Genomic DNA, 15,858 nt, shown 5'->3' with positions numbered 1-15,858 from the left:
ATTTTGTTTACAAATGTATTAGTAAAAAGCAATTGGAAATTGAAATTTAAAAAAAATGATACATTTGCATCAAAACATGAAATGCTAAGAAATTCATGAAATAAGGTATGTGTAAGACTTGCTCACTGAAAACTGTAAAAGTTCTTGCTAACAATTAATGAAGACCGAAAGAAATGTTCATGGATCAAAATGCTCAATTTTTTCAGACAATACTAGGAAATCATTTTCCAAAAGGGCCAAATAATAAATGTTGTAGGCTTTGCAGGCCACACTGTTATATAACTACATACTTCTGCCAATGAGGCACAAAAGTAGCCAGAGAAAATACCCAAACAAAGCAGCCTGTGTTCTAATAGCATCCAATGGAAAGACTGGGTGTGGGTAGGATCTGACTCATGTCCCATACGTGGCTGACATCTGGTTTGTAAGAAGCCCACATCTGTAAGATCACTACAAAGTTGGAAGGAGGAGGGGTGCCTGGGTGGCTCAGTCGGTTGAGCGTCCGACTTCAGCTCAGGTCACCATCTCATGGTTCGTGAGTTCGAGCCCCGTGTCAGGCTCTGGGCTGATGGCTCGGAGCCTGGAGCCTGCTTCCGATTCTGTGTCTCCCTCTCTCTCTGCCCCTCCCCCATTCATGCTCTGTCTCTCTCTGTCTCAAAAATAAATAAACATTAAAAAAATTTTTTTTTTAAAAAACAAAGTTGGAAGGAGGAGCGTATACAAATAATACACATTTGGGTTAGTATTTTATCACATATCTGATGCATGAAATATCATAACATAATTTTAAGTAGAATTTTTAAAAAATATGTCTCATTCATAAAGCATTCAAAATCAAGGATGGAAAGTTTTAAAGATGTAACAACACTTTTCTTTCATAATTGCCACATGTTGCTCTCTCCGGTATCAGCTTCTGAATACTTTCTAAAGTGAGACAAAATGAAGAAAAACATTCCGACCCCTAATCTGTTTGCTCTTGGGGAATAGACAAATCATCAAAATGTAAAAAAATGCAAATTTAGAAACATGTGTAATGTGGATCATTAGAAACCTAATTCACATGAAATTCACAGAGGATTTTTAACAAGTGTTTGATGAATTATGAACATGCCAGTAAATGAGTGATTGGTTTTGAAAAGTAATTAATGAAAGGTATCTGTTAGTTTACTTATTATAGTATAAAACATGAGAATCCTAGATTAGGGATCTGAGAATTTTGGGCCCCAAATTCAAATAGTAAGTAAGTAAATGCCCTCTTTTTCTTCTCAAGACCCCAATCTCATAATTTTCCCTTCCTAATATTTTATAAGTGAATATAAAGATGTGCTCTATTTTTACACAAATGGGATTTATTGTTTGATTACTGAGCACCCACTGTGGGGCAGATACTGGGCATGTAGCTATGATCACAAAGGATTGTGGCTCTCTTTGTTCTTTTTTTTTTAACATTAAAAATTTTTTTTAAGTTTATTTATTTTTGACACAGAGAGAGAGAATGCGAGTGTGAGCTAGGGAGGGGAAGAGAGAGAGGGAGACACAGAATCTGAAGCAGGCTCCAGGCTCTGAGCTGTCAGCACAGAGCCTGACATGGGGCTTGAACTCACGAACCGTGAGATCACGGCCTGTGCTGAAGTTGGATGCTTAACTGACTGAGCCACCCAGGTGCCCCAACATTTTTTTAAAAGTTTATTTATTTTGAGAGAGGGAGCACCAGCAGGAGAGGGACAGGGAGAGAAAGAGAGAGACAGAGAGAATCCCAAGCAAGCTCTGAGGTGTCCATGCAGAGCCTGATGCGGGGCTTGATCCTACTAACCGTGAGATCATGACCTGAGCTGAAATCAAGAGTTGGGCACTTAACAGACTGAGCCACCCAGGTACCTCTCTTCTTTACATATACATATGTATATTTTTTTCTTTTCTTTTCTTTTCTTTCTTTTTTTTTTTTTTAGAGAGAGTGAGTGGGGAGGGGCACGGGGAGGGAGAGTATCTTAAGCAGGATCTGTGCTTAGCATGGAGCCCAATACGGGATTCGATCCCACGACCCTGGGATCATGACCTGAGCTGAAATCAAGAGTTGGCTGCTCAACGGACTGAGCCACCCAGGAGCCTCTGTGGTCTCTCTTTCAATCCCTCCCTCTCTGAGGCTAGTGGGCCTCACTGTGGAGAATGTAGGCTACCCTATGGAGAGGCTCCCTTGAGGGTGTTCTCCAACCAACAGTCTATGACTGAATCCTGCCATACAACACAGCAACCACATGAGTGGGCTTGGGGGACGAGACTCTTCCCAGGCTGAGCCTTGACATGACTGCATCACTGGCCAACACCTTAACTGCAGTGCTGGGAGAGACCTTGAACACGAGGACTCAGCTAAGCCATACTCAGATTCCAGACCCACAGACATGGGAGGTAATAAATTTGCATTATCTCATGCCACTAATTTTGGGGGATAATTTGTTGCAAGGCATCAGATCATCAGTAACACCGAATAACTAGGTAATGAGGTAATCTTTCAGTTCCTCAGTTTCTTCCACCTGTAAAAGTGGAGATAATATAGAATCTCCTTAATAAGGTGATGTAGGCATTGAAATTCTTTAAGTATGGTATGGCATACAGTAAGCCCACAATACTCCTTCTTAAAAGATTTCTCCTTACGATGATTTTATGATTAGTTGAATTTCTGTCTTTCTTACTCCACAAGAAGAAGGACAATGTTGCAAGGAATCTCTCCACTTATCAGTCAGTCAATAGGGTGGTAGGCAACCTCTGGGATTAATGCTCGAAGGGGAATTCTGTGCATTTAGTGTTGAAATGTATGTCTAAGCTGCTTCCTAAGAAACACGTCGATTTCATTTCCATCAGTGTTGGCTGAGGGTTAATTTTTCCTCACACATGTACATGACTGACCTTTTTGATTTTCATCATTATTTTAATTTGCATGCTTTGACAATTTTCTTTGATATTTTTTGTTTGTTTTGCCTGTAGATAAGTTTGAGCATCTTTTCACATCATCATGTTTTGGCAATTTATACCTGTTTTCTTGGTGAACAGCCCATCTACATCCTTTGCCTATGTATCTATTGGACTTCCTGTCTTTTCCTCCTTCATTTGCCAAAGCACTTGGGTCTTATAAAGCATTTCTATACTCCGGTTTTACACAAATTTATTTTTTCTTATTTATTTATTTTTATTTTAATTTATTATTTTTAAAAAATATAATTTATCGTCAGATTGGTTTCCATTACAATACCCAATGCTCATCCCAACAACTGCCCTCCTCCATGCCCATCACCCACTTCCCCCCACCCCCACCCCTCATTTAAAGTCAGGCCTGAATGTTGAATATTATCAACTGCCTTTCAATATTTATTGAAATGATCATATGTTTTTTTTTCTCCTGTAAAAGTTGATGGTATGTTTTAAAAATTCAGTTTTTACCAATTATAAAATTCGTTTTTATGGATAACGTGTTCTTTTGGGCAAGGATAAAAGGATACTATTAGAACTTACTGAAAAATCCTTTAATTTTTATTTAAGTGCTTAAATTTAGTCCATGTTTTGAAGCTGTCGAGGCTATTGATGCCTTTCCCAAAGTTTACTGCAGTAAGAGATCCAGATGTAGTTTAATACACACAACCTAAAAATTCAGCCAAACGTAGGATTTTAAAAATACATCCATAAGGCAGAAAACCAGGAAATCTGAAAATGCAATGGGATTTATAAGTTATGTAAAACGGGGTACAACACCCTAAAAAATCTAACAAAATGCTGATAGAATATGAGACAGTTAATAGGATCATTGACGTCAAAAACACGTATGCTTTCCTCTCCTCAAAGAATTTTCACCAGAAAAATACTTACAACATTTGACACACTTATACTAAAGCATTACAATATAAAATTTAACTAGTGTTAAGCTCAGCTGTCTCAGTTAAATCACTGGATAGGATTATCTATTAATTCCTATGTAGACTAAGAGAAGCCTCTTCATTATGAAAAGGTCTTAACAAAGACAGGAATAAAGTATATGCATTTGAAAAACATTAAATCTTTTTTTCATGAGGAAGTGAACCTAACTGGAAGAGTTACACAATTTATAAATCTGATCACGCTTGCTAAACAGAAGAGTGAACCAATTCATCTACCATAAGAACAACAGTCCCAAGGGTTACCCATTTGTTCAGCTGGAGGGAAGTAGACTTTGTCACAGCTTGATAAAATTATCGGCCATCCACTTTAGGTTGTTCATCATTATTATAAAGAGCAAAATATGACACAGTGCATACAATATTCAGAATTCTGTAATCTTGTTGGCATGAGGTGAGTGCTCTGGGAAATTAGCTAGAAGATACACTGTAGCAGCCAGAAGTCATTAATTAAAAAGCTGCCAATTTTCTGTGGATAGCTGGGGTCAAGTGGGGACAATTTTAATGCTCTATTACATGAAAAGAAAATGTTAAAGCATTATGTAAGGCACATACTGAATTACTGGGTGTGTTAATACCATGTGACCTTTCTTCTTTATGGAAAGATACACTTAGCAGTGTTCCCAAGGACTGGGGGAGTGGGCACAGGGGGGGAAGAATAGCTGAGTGTCACCAAGCACGCCCACTTGGAAGGCAGCAGCGAAGATGGTGATTGTTTCATCTTTTCTACCACTCTTGAGTCCTTGCTGGCCTGTAGCCAGAGCACTTGGCTAAGAGTCAGAAGCATTGGAAACTTACGAACTGTGCCCTTGAGCAAGTAGCTTATTCTCTCTGCATCCTTAATTTCACCGTATATGGAACAGGAAGAGTAATGCATTTCCATGCTCTACAGATTACTGTTCACCAAAGGAAGCAAGGCCGTGTGAATGTGCACATAAATGCCCACATAAGAAATGAAGAAGTTGGTCAATGAGCACATTCAGAGGGTCTCCCTAGTGGGCTGAAATAACATTGATTTGAAGTGGAACAGCAGAACGGCAGAAAGGAGATCTGTCTATATTCCCTGGGCTGCACCCAGTGGCAAAGTAGGAAGCGTGTCCCTTTGCCCACCAAGGAATTGAAAACACAATCCCTCTTGTCCTTCTGGAGAGGGTGGTGTTTCCCTGAAGAATAAGTATGTTCTGCTTGCTCAGGGAGGTGGTCTTCCTTGTCTGGGAATAGTCGGTGGGTTGCAGGGAGTGAGGGGGCACAAAGATTGAAGCGGAGATGGGAAGGGGAGAGCAAGTCCCAACAGCAGGATGGCACCTGCTCCAAGGTGAGCAGCCGCCCATGGCACCGGTGCTCAGTGACTGAGTGCTAAGTTCTGGTGTCTCCTTCTGGAGAAGAACCCAGAAGTGGACAGAGGTAGGGTCCTGAGGCACTGGTCCAGGTCCAGGCCGGAAAGCTATTCCCAAGCCCAAGCTATTCCCAAGAAAGAATCTTCCAGGCTGTACAGGATGTGCATGTGACATTTTGTCCATATGCTTGCATCAGAGATGGTCTGTCTATCCTCAGCCTACTGGAACACTTCTGATCTCTTCCCCAAATTGCAGGGGCTGGAAGCCTGAGAAAAACCATTTCCTGCTGAATTGTCACCAGGTTCTGGTTTGTATTTCACCAGTGAGAGGCACTTGGATACAGTTTGGAAGGTGCAGGGATGGAAAAGCCATCACTCTCCTTGAGAAGCAACAAGTCGGTGCACAGGCAGATGCCAAGGTGACTTCCAGGAGGACAAATCGCTGCCCTGGTGCGGAGGCAGCTGCAACCACAGACGGAAGTGGCTTCTCGAGGTTGTCACATTTCTCAGGTTCCAGAAAGGAAGCTGAGTTTCTCCCACCCTTGCCAAAATTTTCATGCCTCTACTTCCCGGTATTAAATCCTTTCTTTTTAAAAAATGTTTGTTGTTTGTTCATTGAGAGAGACAGAGAGGGAGCGTGAGTTGTTTCTTTACTTATTTTGGGAGAGAGAGAAGAGAAAGAGAGAGAATCCCAAGCAGACTCCACACTCAGCACAGACCCTGACGCGAACCATGAGATCATGACCTGAGCAGAAATCAAGATTGGACGCTCAACCGACTGAGCCACCCAGGCACCCCATAAATCCTTTCTTGATAAAACACCACACCCTAACTGGGTCAGCATCGAGGCCATCAGTTATGCTCACTTGGGATTCAGTTTCCTTCCCTTAATTCCTTTATGTCTATAATGAAGGCCCATATCCAGAGAAAACCACCTCCCTTAGGTGGGCGAGCTCATGCCTGCCCCGGGGTGACTACAATTCGGGAGTTGACTAGCTCAGCATGCCAACTGCATGACTTTATCCCTAGCTGGCAAGGATTTTTTTTTTTTAATCACAAAGACAGAACACTATGCCCTCGAGTCGCTTAGCAGAAGACGTAACCATGAACTGACCCAAGTCTGCATTTGCTGACAGGACACATGATCTCTCCTTCGGGGTGTTGAAACGGCTCGAGGTCGCCATCGCGGTGTGTTGGGATCATGCAGCTGTATCTGCCATAAAAGGCCTTCAGCCACCTTTTCCCTGCAGCAAGAGACCCCTGCATATTTGCCCTGGGTGTGGCTGCCTCTATCTAGAAGAGCAGTGAGGAAGACAATGAGGAAGAGGGCAGATGGAGGGGTAGAGACAAAGAAAGAAATGAAGCACAAGAAGGGCCCGGGGCCTGTCGTCCTGGTGACTCTACCAAGGCTGGTCGGAATTTCAGCTTCCTTGGGAGGGGCAAGGACCTCGGAGGAGCTCCTAGGGCCACTATACTCCACCCATTTAGCAGAGGAAGGCAGATTTTCATCCACAGTGAGTTTTATTCTACCATCAAAGGAAGAAAATAAAACACTAAGTTGAGTATCCATCCTCTCTGTTCGGCTCACAGTCCTTCCCCAAGAACTCACTATGCTTAGTGTCCCCACGCGGGGACCACACAAGTGTCATAAACGGGGAGCCACAGTCAGCCTTGAAGTTGGGTTTGTGTTCACCACTCACATCACAGGGAGGCGTTGTCTTCTCCTTTTTAGATTCTTTGAACCCTTTCCCTGCATTAACTCCAGATTCTCATCACCCATTTATGTGCTAGTGGGGACAAGGACATTGGAAAACAACTGGGCCCCAATAACTTGGATGAGCCTGATGCATGAGCTTGAAGCAGGTGTTGCTAGAAGGAGCTGGGAGGATCGCTGCAGGTCCAGCAAACCAATGGCATGGAAGAGGGTGAACCCATGGGGTCAGAGGCTCAGGGCGCTCTGCCCACACAGAGGGCAGGGAAGTGGTGAGCCCAGGAGAACTGGAGGGACTTGAGGCTTGCCCCATGCTGTGTGTTCTTCGTGTCATCCCTAGACACAGGCCCTGGGATGTCCACCTCGACCTTGGGAGAGAAGGGGTGAGCAGGATCAAGGTGAAGCACTCTAGGGCCAGCCCCTGAAGTAGGAGGAGGCTCCAGAGGGGTCGCCTGAGCTGTTGGACCAGGTACTGAGTGCAGCATTTGTTTCTTAATTTGGAGTTGAACACGGTGCATGAAAACATCCAGAGAATGGCCCCTATATATGACGAGTGAGGAGGGTTTGGGCAGGGGGGTAGACACCCAGAAGAAGAGGAAACTTCTGGGACCTTGGTGGTAAGAGGCAGCTAGGCTCTCTGGTAGACTGCACCTGTGGGTACAGAAATGACAACGGGGAACAGCTTTCTGGGGACAGTGGGAGATATCGGAGCACGGGAGAAACTGCCATGAGCCACGTGGTGTGGATGCTCTGAGCATCCAAGGAAAACTGGGGCTAGAGAAGCTTTACTCCTGTGCGAACATGCCTTTCTTTGCTGAGGGAGGAAGGACACAGGCAAAGGCACGGAGAAAGGCAATCTGAGAGAAGCAGGCAGGGCAAGGAAGCCCCATGCCAACTGCAGTCCTCTGTGTGCTCTGGAGAGTGGAAGAAAATAGGAACTCTGCCAAATTAAGGACAACCTCTTCCTCGCTGGGTGGCCCTGGAGAGCCAACAAACCCTGGCTATAGATGGGCCCCATTTCCACCCAGAAGACCGAAGACAATCAAAGACACTTGCAGACAGAAGTTTACAAATACTCACTGCCAGAGGCACACAGAAAGAAAGCAACTGAATTATAAAGGACACACACACGAAATCTGAATAAATGCAGAGAATGTCCATGCCATTGGCTGGGAAGGCTCAATATTTTAATGAAATCCCTGTTCTCCATATTAACCTTTAGATTTATTACAATCTTCCAAAGTTTTCAGAATAACTTTTTTTTAGAACTTGACAAAATTATCCTAACATTCATCTAGAAGAAATAAGCAAACAAATATCCATGTGAGAAATACAGGACACTTTTGGAAAACAAATGGGGAGAGTATCGTACTAGGTATTAAAATGTGTCTGGAAGAGCTAAGCCTCTAACACACGTGGTCCTGATGCCAGAATGGACAGATCGGAGTAAAAGAGAGCATCGGAAACAGACTTTGGTGGACACCTCTTTTTCTCGTAGACTATAAAGCAGTTCATGTCAGTGGGGGAAAGGTTGGGCTATCCAATAAATGGTTTTCGGACAACTGGCTTCCCATGTGAGCTGCTGCTGATGACAGCTAATGTTACTGACTGATTGCGATGTGCCAGGCACCAGAATGAATGCTTTCTATGAATCATCTTACTAAACCATCACGTTAATCCTCTTATCTTATCTCTCTCTCTCTCTCTCTCTCTCTCACACACACACACACACACACACACACACGCACACACACACGTGCGCGAGGAAACTGTGGTTCACACAGGTTCAGTAATTTTCCTGCGGTAACACAGCCAGTGTTGTGTCTTGGGTCCGAGCTCTGCCGACTCTCTTAACTGACGATTTCTTAACTCCTCCTCCTAGATTCCCACTTGACTTGTTTTTCTTACAGAAAGTCCAAATTTTATACAGCTTAGTATATAAACAAATAGGGTGTAAGATTTAAAGATGGCAGCATAAAACTAACATTTCTTCTTTTTTTGGAAACCATACAAGAACAATTAGGACACAGAGGGAAAGAAAATGTGAGCCACAAAGGAGGTAAATGGACAACCAAAAGTGTACACGAGCAGAGGTACATGCAGAAAGAAAAGGACAGACGACCGTGGCTGTGAATGTGGGCAAGCATCAGCAAAGGACGCGTTGTTAAGGTGGGGGCACAGCGAGGGGCAAAACCAGCACCAGTGTGCCCAGGCTGGGTCGGGCAGAGGCTTCCCTGCACCTGCTGTGGCTCTTAGAATCAGACAGGCAGCATTAAGTGCAGAACCAGATAGCTGCACACAGTGTTCTCTTTCTAGGGATCTGAATTTTCCTGGAATGGGAGTTCTCAAAAGGAAGCAAAGACACTGTAAGAACACTGGAAGACAGACACAGGAAAAGAAAGCGGGTCATGGGATCACACCAGAAGAATGCTGCCATGAGTTAGATGAACGCTGTGAACCAGTCACTTGCCTAGGAAGCGAGGGCCCCAGAAAGAGTGAAATATGAACGGGCAGAAGTGGCGAAAGAAGAAGAAAAAGTAAAATCACAAACGGGAAGGAAAAATTGTGCAAAGAAGAACAAATTTGCTTGAGTAAAAGATGTAGAAAATATACATTAAGGCAAAAATGTGGAGACCCTGCAGAAGCAAATGGAAAAGGGAAGAGAACAAATATTTACAGACGTAACGTAAGAGATTTTTTTCTTAAATAAAAGATGCTAAGAATCTAAATATTAAATAGCACACCACATCTGTGGGAAAACTGACCCCAAATGAATGACATCAAGGCACAGACCGTACATTCGCCAGACTCCAAAGTCAGCTCTTCGGTACATGCAGGAAGATGATTAAGTCCCTTCTACCGGGAAGTCAGGCAGCCTCGGTTTCCTCCTGGACGATAATGTGAGCCACCCATCTCCTACAGGCCAAACTGGATTTATGTGTGAAAAGACACAGACATACCATTTTGAGTAAAGCAGAGCTTGGAATACTGCTCGCTGGAAACACTATGGCTAAGGATAGGGATAGCACAGGGCCCAGGTCACGGAATGGAGGTAAATCTCAAGTTGGGTATATGGCGGCCAACAGGTGGAAGGTAAAAGCTATGACAGCAGAGAAAGCACTCATTTAAAAAAAAGTATACCTGGGAAATTCCTCATTGCTTATCTTGGGAATTGACGAGTATGTCTACAGAGAGGCTCACACTCCCATACTGACCATGACCCAATCTGCCCCCCCAGCATGGCTCCATCTATTCTCAGAGGCTTTGTCCCTTCACCCACACCCACACCAGCCCATCAGGCTGTAGATTCTGAACTGCTGATCCTCCTGCACTGTTGTCACCCTGATCCAAGCCACATCACAGCTCAGGCCTCCTAATGGGCTCCTGCCGCGAGTCCTGCCTTCCCATGGTCTACGTTCAACACAGCAGGGGGGATGGGCAGACCCACCACCCCTCCTGGATTGCTCCAATAGCCTCCTAGTTCTGGGCTCAGCATGGCAGTGGAAGAAAAGGGACAGCGTCACTGTCACTACTGTGACCCCCTACTCATCCCCACCATGGCACCATTACACCACTTGTAATGATTGATGAGAGATCTGACCTCCTGGGACCTCTGAGGTCTCCTTTTGCTCTGCCCCAGCTTCAGTGTCTTCCTTAGTGTTTCTGGAACATTCCAGGCACAAACTTCTGCCCCTGGCTTTGATACTAGTTGGCACTAAAGCCTTCAGTGCTTCCCCTGCAGACACACACAAACCTCATCTCCCATTTCTTTAAGGCTTTACTCACATTACTTTCTCCATGAAAACCTTACTTGAAATGCAAACTACTCCCCACTCCCCTGTGCCCCCTTCCAGTCATGCTCTGACCCTTGCCTTTAAACATTTCCATGACCACGCTTCCCTGGGGGGTCAGAAGTGGCCTTGTCCATGGGCAGCCAGAGAGCAAAGGATACCCAGGCTGGCCACGGGCCAGTGCACTAGCTGTATCTTACCTTAGCAGCCCTTCTTTGGGCCTTAGTGGCTAACAAGGGAATGGTCCCTAGGACAGTGACTGAAACCCATTCCCTCCACTATAAATGACATATGTGTGCTTCGTTGTGGATTTCTGGGAACACAGGTGAGGCCCACTATGGTATTAAGCCCTGATTTAAAAAAAAAAATCTCTTTAGACCAGAGACCTCGTTTGTTCATGTAAAGGGAAGAAAAAAAAACAACAGGAGACAGAATTGAATGTTTTAGACTTCATGCATCTGGAGCCAAGGTCAAGACTCTAATAACGTTATTTTCCCACAAAGATTGTTTCATTCCTGCAATCGCTGCCCTTAAGCCACTGCGATTTACTCTGGAATTCTGCAGCCTCAGGATTAGATTGTCGCAGCTCTCAGAGAAACAGCCCAAGTCTGTTGGGTTTACAACTTTTTTTCCCCCCTTGGTCACACATAACGAAGGTGCCCTTAAGCTCTCAGTGAATCTTTGATTACCAGAAACGCGTTCCATCAGCAAGGCTAAATTTTTCTTAAGAAACATCTGTGTCACTTGTATAATTAAAATAATGTTACACAATCTCCCCCTATTCCATTGAAAGATATTTAAAAATAAGCGTTAACACACGATATTATTTTTGTTGCAGGAAACCAGGCAACATTGTAAACTGCGGAAGGATGTGCACATGAATAAAATTCTGGCGAGTGGACAAGGCATATTGAAAGCTATAGAAATCGCTTACTCTTTGAGCCAGTGACTCTATTTCCAGAAATTTACCCCTGGAAAAAAAATGAACACGTACAAATATTGATGAGATAGAGTCACTGTGATGTTTTGCAACAGTGAAAACCCAGGAAAAAGCAAACACTATCCAACAATTGTGTTGGACACACCTAGTTGCCAAGTCTCCATATTCCCCTCTTGGTAAATAGCCCAAGCTGTGGGCATGGTGGCTGAGCACGTAGCTACAATGCAGCTTGCAGACCCCCTATAGCTGGGGTGACCTGGGTGGTGGGTTGTTAGAGGAATTGATTTAAGGACATTTCAGAGAGGTCCTTGGGGGGAGGTGACTCAGGTTGGGTGGCAGCTCTGCTCTTCCTCTTCTGGGGAAAGGGGAAGCGGCCACAGAGCTCAGTGGCGCTAACTGCTTGTCGAGAGGGGCAGATCAAAGGCGTAAGCAATTTGGGTCCCTGACGACCTAGAGGAAAAAACAAACTGGTCCTAAACTGTCTGTCTAGACTCCTCATACGAGAAAGAGCAAACCCTTGTGGTTTTAAGTCACTGAGCCCAATCCTAACAAAGGTAAGAGATAGTTAGATGGACTTATGGATGTATTAATGTAAGCTCTACACAGATATTAAAAAGTCATAGTGAATACCCATGTTTATTCACAGGGAAAGACATTCACAGTATATTGGTAACTGAAGAAGGAAGATTATAAGTGAGGAAGAATCATATGATCGATTTAAAGAGCCCACAAAATTACAGGTATATCCACAGATATATGCATTTTCCAGGGGACAGGTCTGAAAGGCTAGCCAAAAACGTTCAGAGCACTTATCCTTGTTTATCTTTGAATGGTGTTATTTGAGGGGAATTTAAAACACATTTATAAAAATTTGTTTGTTGAAGCCTCTCATTGTTTCTTTGATGATTTCATATTGCACATAAAATTTTAAAATAAAAAAAGGCTACTATAACTTCATTCACACATCAGTGATGGGAAGGAATAAAATGTCTACCAGATCCATGACAGACAAAGCATTATTTCATCTAAGAATAACACTCTTACAAATAAATAAGATTTGGAGGGAAGTGTGCAAGTAACATGAATAAGAAATTCCCCCAAAGGGAAGCAGTAAACATAGGATAAACATGTTTAGCATCATTAGTAACCCAAATATACAAATTAAAACAGAAAGCCATTTCACCCATCGTATTGTAAAGATTAGGAATAAAAAGATCCTTTCTATCTGGTGACGACACAGGGATACACACAGCCTCACGTTGCTGGTGGGTGTGCAAATTGCCACAATATTTTCCCAAGCACCCTGGGCCATACAGACCCAAAGCCTTAAATGCCACTTTACTTCTAAGGAAACAATCACACACATGTACACTGGATGGGATGCACATACAGGGATGTTCGTCTGCAGAGTGTATAGGAGAAACTGAAAACAATCTCAAGGAGAGACAGGGAGCCTTGCACAATGGCAAACATTAGAAATAATTTTGAAGAAGGTAAGTGTTGTGGAAAATGTTCATAATATCATATATGAACATGTATGCAAACTAAGTTAAATGTACGCTGTTTGTTTCCATATAATGCAACATGAGGCTTCAAATATGGCCTAAAATAAAAAGTCATGTGGGCAGTTACTCTGAACAACAGGCTTTGCTTTTTGAATAAAGTGCTTTGGCATGGACAATGTATGCGGCAGGCTATAGGACAGTAGGCTCGGGCAATTCTTAAAAATGTAATTGATTCCTTCCTGCAACGAAATGGTTTCTAGCATTCTCTTCCCTCCCTCTTCTCTTTCTCCCTGGAAGGAAATATACCATGAAGGAGGTGGTAAGTGACCCATTTTGTCTTTCTTCCATTGTTGTTATTTCCATAATAAGAAATACAGCATGTTATTTTAGAAAGCAGTATGTGGAATACAAACCATAATAAAGCAAACAAATAAGTAACAGACTCAGAACAATTAAACACATATAGTAGGTCTTAGACTGTTAGGAAAAGAGACCATGATTTGTTTGTTTATCCCACCAGCGTGTATTTGGCCTTCAACTGCTTGATACATTAATGAGTGAAGGTGAGTGAATGAAAAAAGAAAGAGAATTCCAATATGTTCATAAGGACAGTTGAGAACGCTTTCCTGGAGAAGACAATAAGATGGACACAAATGATCTTCATGGTGTCTAGAATGTTCCCCATCAGTCTGCATGTTACAAGTTTCTATTCCTGCAACATTGACAGTGTTACCTTAAAAGTGGGGAGGCTGCTTTGCCTTTGCACAGAGAAAGCATGATTAGGAGTGAAAACAAAGAACACTGGATGCTGAAAATAGGGGATGGATGTGTTTTTATTTTTAACCTTCTAAAGCCACTTAACCACAAATGTATAAACAACAGGGAAATACTTTCCAAACAATGAGCAATACTGACAATTCATCCTTGTGTCTGCACATGTCAGGGTATGCAGTTCTCTCCAAGTGGATTATGGTTACACAACTCCTGTAGGCAATGCAGAGCTATCCATGGTGCTGAAATAGCTTCCATGGAATAACCTGCCCCATTCGTGATCTTCCCCAGGGAATGCTATGCAAGACCAGATACTTTCCTGGTCCAAATAAAAACATTTCAGTGGAGTAGGGTTATTTGTGAGAGGAAAGACTTGGTGGAGGTGGGAACATATTTACTTGCCAGAAACACATCTGGAAGGACTCGAAATGCTCATCTAATTCTTTAGATTCTAACATATGTTCGGCAGGTAACAAGCAAATCAAGTAACTTCATACCTTTAGAGAATTTCCACACTATGGTGGGTACAGGATAGCCCTCAGCTGAGCAATTGAGGATGACAGCCTTGCCATAAATCCCGTCCTGGTCCCGTGGCTGAACCACAAATTTCGGAGGAACTGAAAAGAGAGAAATGTCACCCTTAATTTGGACAAGAACACAACTTTCAAAGCTATGATTTTAATAATGCCAATAATTTTAATGGACATTAAAATAAAAACAACAGGTTACCTATATGGAAGACTGAAAAATAGTATATGTGATCTGGAATAAGTCAGGAAAGTGACGTCAGTGTAGGAAAATTTTCTTATTTAGATCAGTGAGATTCTGCAGACTGAAGTTAATTTGCTCTGGGAAAAACTGGCCTCTTATGTGTGGCCTCTTATGTGTGGAAGTTGAATAAACCAAGGGAATAGGACATTGGTTTTTACATGGAAGATCTTGAGCAATCCACTCCATGGCAAATAGAAGAATCAGGACCACAATTTAAGGAACAAAGAGCAATTATCAAGAGGAAGTATTCCTCTTGGGTGTGCACTGCTCAAAGCATTTGGTATCTATTCTTGTTCTAATAGGAGATGAAGGGAAAATTAATAGGCATCCCCTAAAGGCAATAAAGAACACAGCATGGTATTGAACTTTTCCCCAAAATCTGATGAAGACACACAGACCATTATTCCTGATGTCAGTAAGTACTCTTCTGGACCAACAGAGGATGATGGAAGCTAAGTGAAGTGAGGTACCATGAAGACTTTATCGTGTACATATTAAAAAAGCATATTAAATAAATGCATATTTGGTGAGTTTTATGACGTGCTGGAAAAAATGCATCCCTACCCAAATCATACACATGCACTCTGTCCTGAAACACACCTGCCAAGAGAAAGCAAATGCTTTGAATTAAGTTATTGTCATTGTAAGAGTATTTGCGTCTTCTCTTAAAGAGAAGATACATATACTTCTAGGAAAGGCAGCATCTGAAGGTATTAGAATCTCAGAATCTTTTCCATCAAAATCAATGATTAATTATGGGATGAACTTTCAATGAGGCAGTCCATTATATGAGAGGAGATAGATTGTGTCTACCATATGCCAGGCACTTAGCAAATGTGAGTGTTCTTCATCTCCTTTCCTTAATTCCTGGTAAAGCTAGTCTTGTCTGCCTTGCAATTTCCAAAATTCTTATTTTGAGACAGAAATATGGGCCTATATGCTACAGATCAATAGTAATTCCAGCCACAACATGAAATGGACTGGGAGAAAAATAAGAGTCCATGTTAGCTAGAAGCTTCAAAACACATTGGAATGATATGAACCACAGCGAAGATCATTTTGTCCATAAAACAGTCGAAGAGGAGGGAATGATATCAAGACACAAGAAGC

The 15,858-nt window shown here is 42.7% G+C and overlaps 1 protein-coding gene across 1 annotated transcript in view; it reads right to left on the bottom strand.

The window, feature by feature from the left end:
* The window catches only part of LOC125921288 (Down syndrome cell adhesion molecule), a 507,313-nt gene that overhangs the window by 97,464 nt on the left and 393,991 nt on the right, over nt 1–15,858 (bottom strand). Inside the window, exon 10 of the mRNA XM_049628742.1 lies at nt 14,475–14,594. Coding sequence (XP_049484699.1) covers nt 14,475–14,594 — 120 coding nt within the window. The remainder of the gene's footprint in view (nt 1–14,474; nt 14,595–15,858) is intronic.

This window comes from Panthera uncia, chromosome C2, assembly GCF_023721935.1.
Source record: "Panthera uncia isolate 11264 chromosome C2, Puncia_PCG_1.0, whole genome shotgun sequence".
Classification (NCBI taxonomy): domain Eukaryota; kingdom Metazoa; phylum Chordata; class Mammalia; order Carnivora; family Felidae; genus Panthera; species Panthera uncia.
This window is presented reverse-complemented; position numbering and strand designations above follow the sequence as displayed.